This window comes from Planococcus citri, chromosome 2 (genome assembly GCF_950023065.1).
Source record: "Planococcus citri chromosome 2, ihPlaCitr1.1, whole genome shotgun sequence".
Classification (NCBI taxonomy): Eukaryota; Metazoa; Arthropoda; class Insecta; order Hemiptera; family Pseudococcidae; genus Planococcus; species Planococcus citri.
In genome coordinates, this window is record NC_088678.1 from 43,946,399 (window position 1) to 43,965,613 (window position 19,215).

Consider the following 19,215-nt stretch of genomic DNA (forward strand, 5'->3'; position numbering starts at 1 on the left):
ATGGTGAAATTATGTTCCTGTATTTAAATTAATTGAGTAGGTTCAGATTTTAATCACTTGATTGAAGCTGCATAATGCTAAACTCATCTCCAACACTTAAATAGAAAATGGTATTTTGTTTATTCAAGTTGATACGTTTTAGCTCAAGCTCAAGATATTCCTATTACAAATATAGTCTGTTTTAATCCAATGAAAATTGATCCTTTTCATTTGAATTAATGAAAATTTCAACGTACGTTCCTATCTATGAACATTTACCGTGCTCTGTAAAGACCATTTATTGCCTTGGGAAATTTTGCGTGGAAATGTGGGTTTTGTAAAGAAAACTTGTTTGAATGAAGGAATGTTTGATCTTCGTCTACGCAACTTATTGGTTAACAAAATGAGTTAGAGACCGACCATAAGTTGGAAGAATGAATTATGTATTTGACATGAGAGGTTTTTCTTTTTTGTGTGTGTTTCTTTTTACTTTTTGAATAATGTAAAAATTCGATAACGTAAGTTCTTTATTCCGAACTCTGAAAAAAGATGAAAAAAAAAAACATTGAAATTTTAGTATGCACAAGGCCGTTAAGCGGACTATAACAAAAAGGTCAAGAAATATGTATCTAATGTCTACATTTAAAATGCAGCTGTACTGTAAAAAATAAAGTTCCAGGACTTGGCTTTTGATTGAAAAAAAAATTGCTCAAAATTTAATTTCAAAAACAGTCAGAAACAATTCGGGAAAAATGATAAAATTTTCTACCAAATTCACTTACTTACTGATAACACTTTTTTATCAACTTCTGATGACTTTTTTTCGTCATAAAAAAACTATATCACTCAACTCGACATTCGTGTTTTTTGAAGACAGTATTAAAACTCAATTAATTTCTGCCCAAATTTTTCTACGAAGGTAAAATCACAGTTGGGAGGTTGAATTAAAATGGTCTTTCGTCAACTAGCGCTGTTAACCGGGTGGGCCTTATTAGGAACGTGGCCTTATTAAAGCAATCTACTTTATTAATTTTTATCAGGTAGGTGTTTGAAAATGAAAGGTATATTTAGAAAAATTAATATTTTGCGCACAAAACCATCAAATTACTCCTAACATTCTTACCAACTTCACGTTAAAATTGAAACGAATGACAATAAATTTTTCCTCGACATTTTATCGAATGAAAACCATTTTGTGTGTCTGCGGACGCGAGCCATTAATTTGAATTATTCGCGTTGTAATTCTTATCGATGAAGCGTTAATTGTTTATTAATTCTGGTTGATTTATACGTAGATATTCAACAGTGATAAATTGACCTTCGAAGTTGTAAAAAATTTCCAACGTGGAATGCTTCATTGATTTTCTATCTACTTACGTTAGAATGCGTTTTTTCTGACGTTGTCTGGAATTATAAAATGATTATCTGAAATCAGTGCGTTTCGTAAGGAAATCTTTTCCAGTTTGAATTACGATCGAATTAAAATTTTTAGCTCACAGAAAGAGAATTCTCATACCTCAGAACCAAATTTTGAGCAGTGGAAATTGACTTGTAGCGGATTTATGAAAATGGCGAAAACAGACCATTGTTGAGATTATTATTTTTGTAAACTCACCTCCCCATTCTTTTCGGTGGCGCCTTTGATACCTCGTACGTGGCTTTTTATTTCAAAAATGATATTTTTACATCATTGGATATGGATATGTCTCGCAATTTTTATTAGGTATCTCTACTTTTATTTCTTTTCACGATCGGGTTTATTGTAAAAATTATCTCAAACATTTTCCTTCCATTTGAACCAAAAAAAAAAAATGTATATCTATCTGAAGCTTGCTCAAAGGTGAAATTTAGCCCGAGATTTATTTAATTTTTATTTATTTTTCGTCCTCTCGCTGTACAAAGTTTATAATTGAGAGTCAGACAATGATAGATAACTTTTTGTAAACGAACGAAATACCTAACACAAAATTCCACCGGATGAAAAAAAAAGTTATCAACGAAACAACTAGCTGGTTTCAACTCTTAGGTAGCATTAAATCTGAAATCCGTAGGATTTAAAGGATTTCAATTTTTATTATAATTTTTCTTTGTAAAAATTGTTACCTAATTTTAAATTTCGCGCCGGATTGAGAGATTATTTAATCTACCTACTTAGTCTTTTTACGAAAAACTTCATCATCCTCGAAAATTTGTTCAACGTGTTTTTCTGCCTAGTTCATTGATTTGACTTCTCTGCATGTACCTACAAGGTAAGTAGGATAGGAGAATAGCGGTAACTTTCGGAATTTATAATTTTGACATGGGTTGCGGTAGATGAGTGAATGAGTTCTTCTGTTTTGTCTTGGATTCTGGATAGGTATGTCACTCGAGAATAAACTCGAAGATTGCATTAAATTTGAAATCTGCTACTTTCAGAGCCATAGGGATTTTCATTTCATAATTCCATACGTATTAGTATGTTGGAAGTGTTTACTTGAATATTTTATCAACTCAATTTCAACAAAAGTCACACACATGGATTTGCACCTACAAATAGCATTCGCAGCCTATTCAACAAAGCCCTCCTCGATATAAGCTTTCTAAAGTGTTGGTATAACTTCAAAAAACAAAGTAGTTATGTTGGTAAAAAAAAAATGGCAAATTCGAAGGAAAAAAATTAATGAAATCTCAGAAAAAAGAAGATGGATAACCGTATGAAGCGTCCGTTAACAATTGCACTCGCAATAGATAAAAAGGAGAGTAAAAAAAAAACGCAAGCATCGAGTGAAAATGCTGTCGTGCGTTAATGCTAACGAATGCAAAACATATAGCTGTGTTAAAAAGAATAAAAACCAGCCGATGAAAATTTTTATTCCGAGTGTTTTCGCGAAAGCGGAAAACATCACCGAGCAGTTCTCTTCTCTTTGATACTCGTCGCGATTCTGGCTGCAAAATCGTGAAGGAATTTTCAAGCGTGGCAAATTCTTGGGCTAATTTTTGTAAAAATGTTTTAGTAAAATGAAAAACGTGGAGAAATTTTTTCTTCATACGGGATTATTGATTCGTGGCTGGAATTTCTTCGAGTTTACTGAAATAAACCGTAAACTAAGTATGATTGTCACATATTCAGCTTGACATCCGCATTGGGCTCCAAAATATACCATATAAAAAATAAACTCGTTGTCTTCGCGGAAAATAGACGCCTAGAATTCACTCTATATGAAAATTGATTGAGGTTCCATGTGACAATTCTTCGAATAGACTTATTCTGTTGTTTATTTTTTTTAGAGTCTGAAATACGAGTAAATCGAGCGAAAATAAATTCTAATATAAAATGTAGACTTTAAAGACCCCCTCGACATATTTATAAAAATCTTCAAACGTTCGTATTTAAGTAAATTTGAATTTTCCATATGTGTACGGGTACGTTGATTCAGGATAGGTTGCTACTGTACATACGTGTTTGGTACGAGTTGGGTTAGATCCCTCGAGATGACAGTGAAGTTATTTACATAGTGAAAGAAGTCTGCGAACGTTTCGAGAATACGAAATTATTTAATTGTATCTATGATTGAATAGAACCATAAAATTGATATATTGCGAATTTTTTCACGACCTTTTTCATTTATTTCTCCATAAAACGCGATTGGATGAATTTGAAAAAATGATATTTTTACACTTCGTGTCAACTATCGTGTTTTATTTCGACGGCAAAATAGCTATTTTTATCATGTTTTCCTTATCGTCTAGCCGACGAGTGAAAAAATATGACCCTGAAAAGTGAAAAATTCTCGAGGTAATTGCGCTAAAATGTTTCAGTCGACGATGTACGTAATTGAAGTTATACGAGATCAAGTTTATAAATTAAACGTAGAATGTAGGTACAGTAGTCCCCGCTTAATGTAGTCGCGGTTAATAGAATAATTCGGATAATGGAATCGAAATGGGTTGGGACGGAACGCTTGCATCCTCTTACATGTAAATTTTATCGCTTATTGTAGTGAAAAAGTGCATTGAGTTCGGTTAATAGAATTGATTAATCTTCAAAAGTTGGAGAAAATCACGGAAATTCGACAAAATTTAACAAAAAATGCATGAAAAAGACATGTTTTGAACATGTTAAGATGGCATAAAAACACAAAATGAAGATTATTTTGTAAAGAGTGAAAATTGACAGAAAAATATGATGAAATTTTTGTAAAATTTTATAAAAATTGTCCAAAAGAATGTTCAAAACATATTAAAAAACTAAATGTACCCAACTAAACAACCAAAAATGTACTGAAATCGACTCCTAAAAACCATCAAAAAGTGATGAAATTGCAACAAAATTTGGAATTTTGTGTTTTTATCCTTCAGGTTTCTCTGGTTCATAGAATGAAACATATCCGGTCCCAACTCGATTTTAATAAAGAAGTCTAAGTAGAAATTGGAAATTTGTTTGTGAAAATGATGGAAATTATGCTGAAGGAAGTCCAAGCTTATTTATGACCATGGGGAATGCCCAAATACGAGTAGAATTTTTGTGGTACGAGGTTATAATATAAGCAAAGACACAGGATACATATTTTGAAATTTTTTCTTGGACCGCTTATTAGAATATCCCGGTTAATAGAATTGAAATTACCTCGGCCCAAACCGATTCCATTAAGCGGGGACTACTGTATATTAGAATTCGTGCGGTGCGGTTAGATCAGTAAAAACCTCTGTCTAATAATAAAGTTGTAAACTGTTGGAAATGACTCGATGATAGCGAGGAAAATTTGATATAAAGTTGAGGAAATTGTTTGGAAACGATTTTATAAGAGACGTTTTAATTTGAAATCTTTCTAATACCAGGGCATGCCCCTGTTGGGATTTTTGTATTGAATAAAAAGTTGAAAGTGTGTGTTTTGTCCGAAAGTTCAATTTCTCCTATTTTATTTTTTTCAGTGATAATATTCGTATTGGATTTTGTTTTTAAAACATTTCGGTGATTTATCGAGCATTTCGAATTAATTTTTCATAATTCATGTCAAAATTACATTTTTTGATGTTAATTTCATTTCATCGGACTTTGTTTGCGTAAAATAAATTTTAAAAAGTGAGGAACAGAAAACCACGAACAATAACAATAATAAGACAGTCGAGAAAGGTATTTCAGCTTTTTTCCCTCTTTTCAACATCTGCTTAAACTCGTGTAATTAAAATGTGACATTTTTAATGATCATCTGTGCTTCAGCATCACGTGAGTAAGCTAGTTTCTCCTTTACCTCCAGGCTAGAACACGAGACATAAAAAAAATCAATAATGTGAACTCTCCGAGTTTGAACGAAAAAGCTGAATATAAGCATCTGATTGTTTTGCAACCCACAGTGGTAAAAAAAATACTATCTTTCCGACGTTGTTTTCAAAATTTAAATCTTGGGTAAAATATTTACACAATAAGTATATGTGAAAATGTTTCCTAATTTTTTGAAATGAAATTATAGAATGTTTGTACGAAGCATGCTGGGAACATTCTTGTGACAGAAAAAGAGCGGAATAAAATTTGAAAATGATACGAGTATTTTTTTCATTTTACAAATTATTATCGAACTGTGAAAAAATCGACCAAATGAAACACGTGGTCTTTTGATGAGAAGTAGTCAATTGGTGTGAAATAATGCTTTTAAAATTCCGCTGCTGCGCTACCCACCGTAATTGCATTGTTGAAGATGTTAATAAATTTGCCTAACCTGACGCCGTGAATCGCGTAAGTATGTACATGATTGGTTGATTCATTCGAATTCGAATGGTATTATCTACATATTTTCGTTGTTTCAGTGTGATTTTTTAAAAGTAACTATTGAAGAAAAAAATCACTTTTTCTGCTATTATTTTAATAATCACACTTCATTAAAAAAAAAAAAAATGATATGATAGGCAACAATAGTAACATTAACTATAGAACTTTTTAGTTTGGAAATGGAGCTCGAAAATGAATTCTTAAATTAGGTACCTACATTTAACTGATGCAGAGACAAAGTTGAGGAAAAAATGATTATATTTTGTAGTGCGAGTTCAACAGTGAACTTTTGACCAATTTTTATTGGGAAATTCAACGATTCATCGAACAATTGATATGCATCACTTCAGATGGAATGTCTTTTGATGGAAATTGCTTTTGTTGTAGGTACAGAAGTCGAGAATATTTGCTCTAGAATCCGGGCAAAACCGTGCTAAATTGGGTACTCAGGTTGCGTCATTGTTTTCCTTTGATGTTAAACCTTTGATGAGATATTTATACATGGTGCCTATTTGCCTATTTAGACCTACGCGTAAAAGTGACAAAAATTATTCGACGAAGTTAAACGATTCCTTTTGTGAATTGACTGAGTGGAGTGGTACTTACAATTAGTTATCGTATCGATTCTTGACCTAACTTCCATATTATTGCCATAAAATCAAATTAATTGGTAGAGTAGGTACCATAGGTATATCACTTGGCATATCTCAATATTCCATATCCATCAAATCAACTTCTTCGTACCACAGAATGTATTTATAAGTCCAAAGGGCAGAGAGCAATAAATATATCTCCTATCTGACATGGTCACTTTAATTTATGACGATTCATTGTACCAAAAATGGTCGAATTTACCAAAGAGTTTTCAGTTATGACTTTTATCACAAAATGTGCTTCAGCTACGTCGAGTACCTACTATTATAAGAAAACGCAACAACAGACCAAGTTTCTATGTACATACTTGTACATGATACTTCTACTCTCGTTGTTTGAATTTCCTTTGTCGTTTGTTCAAGTTTTTTCAGTCGAAAGAAAAACCTACCTCAAAAAAAGTATACGTAACAGCTGAAATTTACCGCGCTGGATGATGTTGAAAAATGATGCGAGATTTTTACATCATTAATGTTCTTTTCGCGCTGTAGTAACGCTTATTTTACTCGTATTTTACGTGTAACTTACCTACTACGCCGGTTAAGTTCAAATTGGATATTTTTCGAGGTTGAAAGAACTACCTCCTGAAGTTTCTTAAGATACTTTCTTATAAATTTGTTTTTCTTTGCTTTGCTGATTTTGTAATTACTCGAGCTGAATTATAATATTATCTCGATTTCCTTCGAAACCTTTCAAAGAAAATAATTTCCTTCCTTGTGAAATGATATTGCGGAAATACGTAGTTTTTTCTCGTTAATTATTGCATGGTATGAGTGCTGTTATAAAAGTGTCATCGAGCTGGTGCTGGTACGATGATGACTTGCGGATTGTTTTTGATGATTTTTTTATTCTCGTTTCCCTTACTACATAGATTTCTTCATGTTGTATGTTCTTGGTTCTTTCAACAAGAATCCCAGATGCATTTGTAAGTATGTCTTTCTGTGTTGTCGATTCGCCTTGATCATTTTAATCGACTTTGAGTGATGTTGATATGGAGCTAGTTCTTAAATACATAGCAAGTTGTACTTATTTTAGAGCACGGCGAACAAAAATCTCCATTCGTGAACTTTTTTCATATTTTCACTAAAAAAATAGTTAAGTAGATATCATTTTGAAGATGGAAAAAATACATTAAGAATGTTTCAAATTAAAAATTCAATCGAGTTACTCTATTATCGGACAAATTATTCGACATCTCAAACCATACACCCGATATATTGGTAAGTAATTCATCAGCCGCTCAAACCGTCGATCAAGGTTTTAAAAATTCGTCAAATAAGGCGAATTTGTTAATTTTTTATTCGGAACTATTCCATGTAAATAAAACATTCAACTTGAAAGTTGAAAGTGACGGAAAAGTACCCTCGTGTAAAAGTAATGTCCTTATTACGTCACTCATTATCACGAAGTAACCGGGAAAATTTTCCAAAAACAGTTTAAAATTCTGCTCAACAGGGACCTTGTACAGTTCGTATTAAAATGAGGAGCTCTTCCGAAATAATTGATTCTATTCAGCATCTATTTAATATTGTTAAAAGTAAAATGTAAATAAACAAAATTCAAAATGGAGCGACGACGTAAAGTCTTGTTTAATCGACTGAAGTATTCCGACTAGGTACTTACTTAATAATTTTCAAAAATAAGGATCGGCGATATTAGAAGGAAGGAAGATGTTAGCGTAGATAGTGAATTTGTAAATTTTCACTAATTTCAGTAAGAATGTCCCCAAACGAAGACGGATAATTGTACGTTTAAGCTAAGACTTTTCTCATTGACTCTATACTCGTGAGACACTCTATACTAGATAATTGTCAAGTACCATGCATATAGAATATAGAATGCATTAATGTGTTGGAGTAACGCACTAACGTAGGTATTTTAACAATTCATTTTTCATTCGAAGCTTAAACGATAAACTCGTTTGCTTTTAAATGAGGTAGCAAACATTGCTTGGATGTATGGGGGGTGAGAATTGAGAATAGGAAAAAAAAGGTACCTCGCATTTTTTGCGTTCCAAACGAAAAATTACAACAATTCAACAAATTGCTCCTTGCGCGACTATTCTTCAATTTTGTTAATCGAACCGACGTTTTGTACAAATTAGTCGTAATAAATTGACGATTCGATCGGGTTAAGGCGTTGAGATGTTGAAGAGAGGTGAAAAATTACGCAATTTGGCATGAATAGTGTGACGAAATTTTGTAGCGTTTCCAAGTAGAGTTTTTGTGTACGCGTAAATGGGTCAATCATCGGATTATTTGATGTTGCTTTTTATTAGTTTTCTATTTTATAATAGGTATCGTTTTAATGTGATGTAGGCATACTTTACTTGTAGCTTTTTTTTTTGTTTTTTAAAAATACCTTTTAAAGATGTTTTTCTACAATTTCATACAAAGAGTTAGAACATACAAAATGTTATCTTTGCAAAATGTAGCCTTTTATAGAAGATTTATTTGTCTGCTATTGAAATTACAGTATTACGCATTGGTAAAATAGGTACTAAGACTTACAAATATGTTGAAAAGTGAATTCTGTCAAACAGATTTTCATGCTCGATGAAATAAATTTATTGGATAAAAAATTGCACGAATTATGCGTTGGTATTTTTTAACTTTATTCAAACAGATTGATTTTTTTCCTTTGACAGTTTTTTCAATTTATGTGTGTAACTTTAAAATTTTAATTTCTTCGTAGGAAAAAAATTCAAGGAAATTTTCTTCACAACTCGTCAAAACTTTAAGAAAAAGTGATTCTGCTTTTCTCATACGTTGTATTCATCTCACGTTCTCTTTATTTTTTTTATAGAGTATTATAGAAGGTATTCTACACCTACTTCAAAACAAGAAAGACAAATCTTATTGCTTCAAACGCCTAATTCTTTTTCTTCGTGAAACTGATACGTACCACTTACCTTTTTTTAATATGATAAATTTGAAAGGAAATCCTTCAATTTCGGCTGAAGTGAGAGCTGTAGAAAGAGCACGTTCGTTCGAAAATTTTAGTAAGTAACCCAAATTCTAGCTGTCCTAATTAGTTTTTCTATTCTTTGAAATTTTTTGAAAATTAAAAAATTTCGATTTCCTAGACTTTTTTCTTATTTTTCTAATCACAAGGAAACCACTCAAGGTGAATGTATAACGAGACGAGGACTACTATATTGACATCGTTTTACTTTCCCTTTTTTCTTCCACCGTTATTGTGTCACATTATCCAAATAGGTTTTATTTTCTGCTCTCGAAACGAGACAATATCAGTTTAATTATTTTTTAAGCTGTTGTGAAGCCTACATTATTCTCCAGCCAATTGGAAAGGCTATGAAATCGGTAAAAATTAATTCAGCTATTACATACAAATACAAATACCATTTTCTATCTAGGTTCTATTTAGTTTGAAAGTACAAATTTTTGAACCTACAAACATGAACTTTTTCCTTCGAGAAATTTGCATGCTTAAAATAAGCACCTTTGAAGAAAAGTTCAATTTTTAAGTTTTTTTTGCAAAACGAACGTTTGATCCAAAATTGCTTTCGAGGGAACCTTTTCTCCTCCGATTGAGCTGAAATTTGATTCGCTGGACGAGCATGTCACCCAGACCTTAGAAAATATAAATTTTGATGCCACCGAAGTTAGTTTTTCGATTTGTGGTGAATTTTAAAAAATTGCGGAAATTGACTCGGTACGAGTATTTCGTAAATTAATTTTCCGAGTCAAGAACATGAAAACGTATGAAGTCGACTCTCCGTTAGTTTTTGCCACAAATGTCTCAAAATTTCTTCTACCTTCCAAAGTCGATCCCCTGAATCGATTGCCACCATTTTTGAGTTGATCTGGAGCCTCCAGCATCAAATTTTCCAGAAAGTGCTGTAATTAACTTCGGTGGCTGAAAATTTAATCCTATCATAACCTCGACATTCCGAATAAATTAAGGCAGGAGAATTGCAAATCCGAAGTGACGGGTTGTGAAAATTGCACCTACTATTTTTTAAAAGTCGCATCTCAAATTTAAAAAAAAAAACAAACAAAATATGTAGGTACCTACCTAGTCAACTTTTGCAACAAATTTTTACCTGCTGAAAATTTTTTATAATGACAATTGTTGCATCTTTAATCCTTTTTCCCACAGAAAATCTCAATTTTTACTTTGTTCATTTTAGTTAAATTTGATCTTTTAAATCTTACAAAAATATTTTTTTTGCTGCAATTTTAAAAAAACACCTAATCCTTCTTTCATTTCACTGGCTTTTCTTTCCCAGTTTGAAATTTCTCTGAAAAAGTTTTCTTTTTTTCCACTGTTTAAATTTAGATAATCCTGTTTTACCTTCTGCTCAAATATGGAAAAACTGTTTCATAGATACGTCGCAATTTGGATAGAAAATTTTATTCACTTCAAATATGAGCAATATACTTGCACTTATACTGAAAGTATCGTGTTATTTTCTATGTACGACGCTCATATAAAATAGGATAAATTACATTTTCATAACATCTTCACTCTCCAGTGTGTGTGCTTCAAGACCAACAGTTTCTGAGAAAAAAGTTGAGTAGGTACTTGTTACTTCAACTACGATATTTTACATTAATATTACTTAACCAAACAATGTTGTAACATGTGCAAACATTTGACTAGAAAATTATGGAAAAATAAACAGTAAGTATTTATGTTCACTCTATTCAAGTGACTATTTTGTTAGGATATAGGTACCTATTTTATGTCGAGGTGACGAGTCGTCAGTCAGTTGTATCCTCGAAAAAGAAATTCACTCTGTAAAATTGAGATTTGCTTTTAGAGTACTTGATGGATTCGAAAAATGAATAATGTGTTTTGAAATCTTTTTGTTGGCATTGCATTTTTACAAGAGATGTTTTCATTCGCAGTATCAATCCTTACTTGTGTATTTTTATGCACATGGTTCTATTCTCAAGAAGTCTTATATGCAAGCAGTTATCCTCATATATTACGTTATTTATCCACCTGTCTGTGAAAAATTGCTTTTATTGAGAATAGGTTTCTTCTAACGAATTGTGATATTTGTCGCTTTATTGGAAATGAATTTCTCCTGTAGGTACATACAACATGTGTGAATTCTAGAAAAAATCCATTAGCTTCATGATTACTTATTTTCGACCCTTAAAACTTTCAAATCGTTTTTATTGTTGTTTGCTTCTCGTTACGCTAAAAGTTAAATCTCGAATTGTATAATGTATTTGACAATTTTCTGCAGTTTCGTAATTGTTGCTTCGCTTCCAATCATCCATTTACCTCTGAATAGGTACTTTTTTCTTTCGTTTCTATTTTATATAGGTACATACATAGATACCCCACACTTTCTTCTTCTTTCAAAAAGAAAGTTCTACTGAAGATGGTTTGATGTATTCGCTGAGAAAGAAAAAGTACAGTATTTTAGTTTAAAAATGCATACGGTTCGATACCCGAACAGTTCATTGCGATTACTCGATCGAGATGAATTTTTCATTATTAAAGACAAAATTCATTTAATGCGGTGTTAAAAGTGTTATTTTTTTCCTGTCGCGTTACACTTTATCTATTTATAAACGACCACAACAGACCGCCTTTGGATTCGTTTATGCGTCTTTTTTTATGTGGTCGGTGATTGTTTATTATAGCGTTAACACAGATGCATCGACGGTTTGCATTTTTTATATTTTCACCATTCACCATTCACCATGTAGTGTGATACAGTGAGCTGTGTTTTTTTTCGATCATCATTTTCGCGATGAAAGCCGCAACGTGCGTGCTTCTGTTTTTAAATCATGTAGTCGTAGTCGTGTTATTAAAATGTACGTAGGAAAAAATTGCTTATCTGGCCTAGCTGTGCTAGAAATATACGAATAAACATGGAAGGTTTTTCGAGTTATTTCCAAAAGTTGCATCAGTGGTTGTGTAGTGCTAGTAATGATGTATTTTTTAAATTGAAGATGTTCGCGATTAACGTATTTTGATTGGTTGATTTCTGAGTGAAATTTATCTGCTAGGAAAATCATGAATTTAAACATACCGGAGTCACCGCTTAAAACGGTCAGTTGGTAATTCTGTTATAATTCTATAACTTTTAATTATTTTAATTTTTTTTTTAATGAATGGGTATGCTCATAGATTGGTTGATGATGATTTTTTCATGTAGATATAGTCAATAATTATTGAGTACATTTCTGAATCAGTGATGTTTTAGAAGAGACCCAAATTGTTATGAATTTGGAAAAATTCCTAATAAAACAGAACTTCTTATACCCTCATTCCACCTAATGTTACTATTTTTTGCTCTAATAGCCAATAAGTAGGTAAGAAACACGTATTACAAATTGTTAATACCTACTACAAGTAAAAACGTACATTTATGTGGGTAGTTAGGTGCCATCTACAAAGTAGGAAATACCAGGAAGTTTGATTTTGATTACCTACTTATACTCGTACTTTAATTTTTTAATCAAAATTCAGCTGGAAAAGAAAAATATTTATCAATGTCTTCTCCTTCGAAAGTATTCATCGAAGCGAAAAATTCTGGGGATGAAGGTATACTTTCATTTACTTATGAGTTGAAACGAAGTTTTTTTTTCAATTCGTTGGCGTCTGATGTGTAAACATGACGTGATTTAGTCTTGGGGATTATCAGTTCGAAGTAACAATATGGTGCGGATTAGATATCCGTATTATTTGTCAACCAATGCAGCAGCTGGCAAAAGCAAAATGTAATCAATATTTGACCCAAGAGGCTGCAGATGAGAATATAATTTCGGTCTGCCGAGCTGTAAGAGTATCTACAGCTTGTAAGTTTTCTATAAAGTATACAAGTACGACCATTCGTAAGTTGTCCAATGTGTTAGTACGAGTATAAAATCATTAAACGAGGATCGTAAAACACCACCACCTCCATACCGGTAAAATTCTAACGTAACATATCGTAAACAGATAAACATTCAAAGAAAAGAAAAACGTTTAAGAATGAAACGTTGATTAACCGTACCTACGCTTACAATAATCGTCGAACGTGTGAGTTATAAACATTGAATTTTGAACGGAAGCCAAATTTCAATTTTTTCGTGTATAATTACTTACAATACCTACTCAATAATGTGTTAGTAAAATTATCAACGAAAAGCTCTCGTACATTATACGGTGTGTTTTTTTCCCCAGCACGTCCGGCGCGGCGGAGCATTTCAATGTTTGTACCACTTGCGTTTCTGGGATCTGTAATAATACGAATGTAGTGCTTTCTTGCATCTGCAAATAGGCATGAAATATGTGGAAAATTATCCCCTGTTGAGCGTTGAGTGAATGTGGTTTGATGTTAATAGGATTTCTCGTATAGTTGGGTCGTATGTTAGTAGGTAAATTAGATGTCGTGAGATTTAAAGCTATAAAATAGCTCTCGCGTACCTATTCCAATTATGTGTATACGTTTATCTCCTTCGTGGTATATCTCTGATGATTTCTAGGCTTATTATGAGAATTTAGATGGGTATTTGCTCAAGTAATCCGTGTGGAAATTAAATTTTAAAATGCGTGTAGTGCAAAAATTCGAATTTTACGTTTGTTTGAAAAATTTAATCGCTTTGATGAGCAAGCACTTGTATACATATATTCGAATAATATACTTAACAGGTTTAATAAATTGTTTTCGAAAAAAATTTTGGGCCAATTAAAAACAAAGTATGTTCTTTTCTAAAAGTTTAAAGAACTCCCAAACACGCGGAGATAGTTCGATGCCTTAGAACGCCATTATTTTGGCTGTATGCCGGAATAAATGAAATTCTTAAACAACTTATCGTTTTATATATTGCTGTGTTATTTTGCTGTTCGCTTGATCTTGACATATTAACGTAAGAAAAAAAATTCAAGTCTTTCCATGTACGTAAGTTCATAAAGCTTTTAAAGTAGCTCGAATATTGTTATTTACGTCCAAGTGGGAATCTGGGTGAGATCTTGAGTGCATATGTTTGTACACGACAGGTCTTGTGCGTAATAAAATCCTTAAAATAAAAGGCACAACGTTTACCGATCAATACGTACGTATACCTAAACCTACACAGAAAATTGTTGCTCACAGTATGCCCCATAAGGTGTAGTGTTTGGTAATTTTTCAAAAAAGCTCAATTTTAGTTGAAAACCCCCTCACTAGATAAAATAAACTCATCAAAAAAATATATAAAAATTCGAAAAAATTCAATTTTTAATTCCAAACATCAAAAAAAGTTTAAATTAATTCAGTTGTCTTATTTTGACCTCTTTTTGACGTATTTCACGAAAAAGTTGATGAAAATTACACTTCTAGCAAAAAAATTGAAATTCGTTTGTTTTTTCAATTCCCTCAGAATTTTGATTTTTTTTTGTGATGAGTTCATTTCATCGAGTGAAAGGAGGTTTTCAACTTTTTCAACGGATATGCAAAAATAGGGGTCAAATGGATCAACTTCACCAATCAAAACTTTTATTCATGTTTTAAATCAAAAAATCGCATTTTTTCGCAAACTTTCAATTTTTTTAAATCGACTTTACGAAATAATACCATCCCAATTTTTTAGTATGTTGTTCAGCATGAAAAGTTGTCCGTAATATATTTTTTCGGCATTTTTGAGAGTCGGAACGATGTAAAAACTATGTTTTGAAACTTTTCGAACTAATTTTTCGTACGAAAAAAGTGGCAACACTGATTTTTATGATACCACCAAAAAGCCTTTCAAATCTCCCTAACTATTGGAAAAAGTTCTATTTTGGTAGGTATCGTGGTTATCGAGTGATCCACTGCTGAAATGGATGATAGGTATTTTAACTTCACTGAAAACTTTGACACCCCCTAGCATGCCTTTAAAAAAGAGCTAGAGAGCTGCGATTTTCGCCATTGGTCATCCCTTCGGAAGGTCTTTCCACAGAAAATTGTTTTGAAATATCGCCCCTCCACTTACCACTTCTTGGTCGAATTGAATTAAGTGGATGACCCATCATTAATGTGTGGAATTATTCTTCATCGATCAGATATGTGACTCTTGTACCTACCAATTTTCCACTCAAATTTGTTATTCTTATTCTTACTTGAAGCTCTATCGCACTCAGGAGAAAATGATTGAATCTGATCACTGATCAGGTCTGAACAGATTTAATCCGATGAAAATTTTAATTTGATCAGATCTTATTAAGTAGATCTGCTCAGGTCAAATTAGATGCGAAAAATATCCGGATAGGATCAGATCGGATCTGATTGAATCTAATTTTCCGCTATGTATTTACTTGACTATTCAATTCAATCATTTATGGATTGAAATAATGTATGTTTTAGGTATTCCATTTTTGCATATTTTAAAATTCTTACTTCAAATACTCAGTTGTAAACCATCGAATTGATTTGAAAAACGTATGAGTATCTAATTTGAGCAAAACCACGTTACACAGAGTGTCTGCACTCGATGACTTGAAACGTACAGTAAAAGCTCGTTATAACGCTCTTCAAGGGACCGAAAAAAAAGAGCGTTATAAGCCGAAACGCGCTATAAGCAAAAGTCTCGTTTTAACGCTGATGAGCTTAATATCGCGAACTCCCGTTTTAAAACAAAAAAAAGCGTAATAAAAGGAAGTTCAAACGTAAATTTTATGTTGGATTTTGAACAACTTGTACTTATTTAGAAGTAAAAAAATCTGAAAGGGAACTATTAAAGTTTGATGTCAAAAAATCTTACTTTTTTTGGCCAAAATCGAAAATAATTCTACTTTTTTGTATGATCTGAAACTGTTGAAAGTTAAAGAACAGATTTTTTGGAAAAATGTTGCCGAAAAAGTTTTTAAATTTTTTTTTAAAAATCAAAACTGCAAAAAAACTGTTGTTATGGCGAAAATTTTCAGAAAATTTTGCTTTTTTGTCGCAAAAAGTGGTTTTTTGTTGTCAAAATTACAAAAAAAGGTGATTTTTCCTAAATTTTAGAGCGTTATAACGCGATTTATAATCACCCGTGAGCGTTATATCGCGATTAATTTTACATTGGTTTAAATGGGGTTGTCTAGGGACCAGAGAAAATCAGCGTTATAACGAAATCAGCGTTATAACCGAAAGCGTTATAACGAGCTTTTACTGTAATTATTTGAATCGCATCCACATACGTTCATTTTCTAATAAAAAGTTACTCATCTTTGATGTGAAATTCATTTAGTTACCCACATATGTAAATACCTACCTACATTTAACATTTTATGATTGTATTTGTTTGTAAAATGAATGAACGATTTTGTGCCGGCAAATGAAAAATTACATTAAATTACGATTTGAGTAGGCAACGATGAAGGGGATGAAAGGTTTTAACTACATGCTGAATTTTAGTGACTAAAAACATCTTGAGGTAGAAGAATAATAAATGATGAGTAATCGAAATGCTTTTCTCCACAGGTGTTATCTCTTGGCGCGGATATCCTACCAGAATACACCCTCCAGTCACCAAGAATACATAAATGGACGATTCTTCATTACAGCCCTTTTAAAGCTGTATGGGATTGGATAATTTTATTGTTAGTCATGTACACTGCTATATTTACACCTTACGTTGCTGCATTCCTGCTTCATGAAAAAAATTACGCCGGCAAGCTCAGACAATATAGCAACGATCCAATGTGGATAATCGAGTTGATAGGTGAGTTGTGTTTGTATTGAATACCTTTGTATACAGGGTGTCCCATTCGTACGAGTAATTATCCTTCGTGCGTGGCATAGGCAACTTATCTTGAACTCGTGTGTGTGTAAGATGCCTACCTACTGGATTAGAGGAGCAAAATTAAACGTGAGAAATGATTTTCGAATTTTGAAAACTTTTTTTTCAGATACAGTATTTTGTTTTGTGGGATCCTCTCCGATTGTTGATCATTTTCATTCATTCATTTGCATATTTTGCATCACTACCTATCTAACATATATGTACGAGTATATAAGTGGAAGTTCTGCTCAAAATTTACTATTCAGGGCCACCGAATGAAGCACAATTTGAAAAATTCTGAACTGCATTTTTAAAAAATGATGTACGCGCAACATAATGCCTGCAATTCCATAGTTAGACGAACGTACATACGTAAACTCAAGATGAGCTGCCCAAGTCGCCGATGAAATGAGATTATTCTTAAACAGGACATCCTACTCGTATAGATCGTAAATGTCACACTATTGAACCGTTATAAGGGGTCAAAATTCATAAAATATTCATTCGAAGTGAACAATGTAGAATAAGTTGCCATTCACTATGCTTCATGTTGAAGTATGTACTTATTGCTTAATTTTTGATGAGCTGAATTATGCAGGTGGTAATTTATATTTTGTTTCTTTAGGGTATAACGACCGTGTGGGTAGATACTAGGTGTACAATGTGCATGTATTCGTAAATTTTTCGTTGCTCGGTGTTCGTCGTTATATTTTAAGTCCTCTTAACATGAAATAACTTCATTGTCCGTCCATATCGAATAAAATATTTCGAGTAGGTACTACCTAATAGGTGAACTGCTTCGAAGCGATACATTTTTTCTATAGGTCATTGATCAAAGACCATTCCGTTGTTGTTTTTTTTTTTTTTTGAAGTGTAGAGTAAAATTAAAATTGTCAACCTTTCGATTAGACGAGCAGGACTAACAACAATTATTTTCGAAAACTAGCCGTCCGACCTCGACATTTTATCCGCCAGCTTGTCAACATTTCTACAAAATAATCAAATTCTCTACATCTAGATGCTTCCTTTAGAACTCGACTGCGTACGTGTTTGTGGTTTTCATTGAACCCAAAATCTAATGTTAAGAGATTTATAAAGAGAGAAAATATGAACTCGGTTTTATAAACGAAGAGGGAGAATAAGAAAAGAGTTTTTCAGTCGAATTGTACAACTGCGGAATATTAATGTGATTAATTATCAGAAACATTTGCCGAAGTTAGTTTCGAATTTCAATACGAAATAATTACGATGAGAGTGGTTTAATTCAGTCGGACGAGCTCGTAAAAAATTATTTCTTTTTGGTTCGTGTAACGAGGTGAATAGCTCTAAATGCGTCGTAAATTTCGAAATAAAGCGTTTGTCTGGTCTAGGCAGCGTATTTATCCCTAAGGCATCAATTCCTCACTTATTAGATTTTCCGCAAATACAATTTACCCCTTGAAGTGTTCAAGACGCTCGTGTAAATATTGTGTTACTTTGTGATGAAATGAACTTCTTATAATTAGTCGCGACGTTTTTTTTTTCAATATGTTTCTGTGGAGTGTTTGAGTTGGTACAGTCCCTCGATCGGGAAATATACAGAAGTTGCCGCAGGACTGAACACATTGACAGCTGGCGTCAGATCGAACTAAAATTGTCTTTTAATTACCCGAGTTTCGAAAATGACCAAATTCTAGGGCCCTGCGGAAAATGCGAATCTTTTCTCGATTAGAGTCTCGAGAGAATGAACGGAAATGCTCGAAGTATATTTTTATAAAATACATCACTACATATAATACGAGTACTTCCATGCTCGTATATGAATACTGAAAATCAATCGTTCAAGGAGGAGTTCCGACGTGAGAAAGTATGAAGGCGTGGGCAGGAATACGAAATTTATCACTTTTTTATTTTACTTTTTACATTGGGCAGAAGTTGTAGGTATAGGAATTCACATAGAAAGAAAACTATAAAATATGTCGAGGATTTCTTGTAATTTTGATTTGAAACTTTTTTCATTCGGAACATGAAATTCTTTTGGACAACTTCAGAGCATTTCTCTCCCTTCACCTTTGGAGGAGTCAGTGCAAGTGTCAAGTATTTTCATGAGAAAAGTATGCAAAAAAAGACAGAAAAATTCATTGTGCACATAAAGCTAGATTGACTAGG

At 32.6% G+C, this 19,215-nt stretch overlaps 1 protein-coding gene across 9 annotated transcripts in view; it reads left to right on the forward strand.

Annotated features, from left to right (window-relative positions):
• Window positions 1–19,215, forward strand: part of sei (seizure) — a 182,205-nt gene that overhangs the window by 143,990 nt on the left and 19,000 nt on the right. For all 9 annotated transcript variants that reach the window (XM_065350429.1, XM_065350430.1, XM_065350422.1 and 6 more), the window contains one exon: window positions 16,767–17,007. In XM_065350429.1, the coding sequence (XP_065206501.1) occupies window positions 16,767–17,007 (241 nt within the window). The remainder of the gene's footprint in view (window positions 1–16,766; window positions 17,008–19,215) is intronic.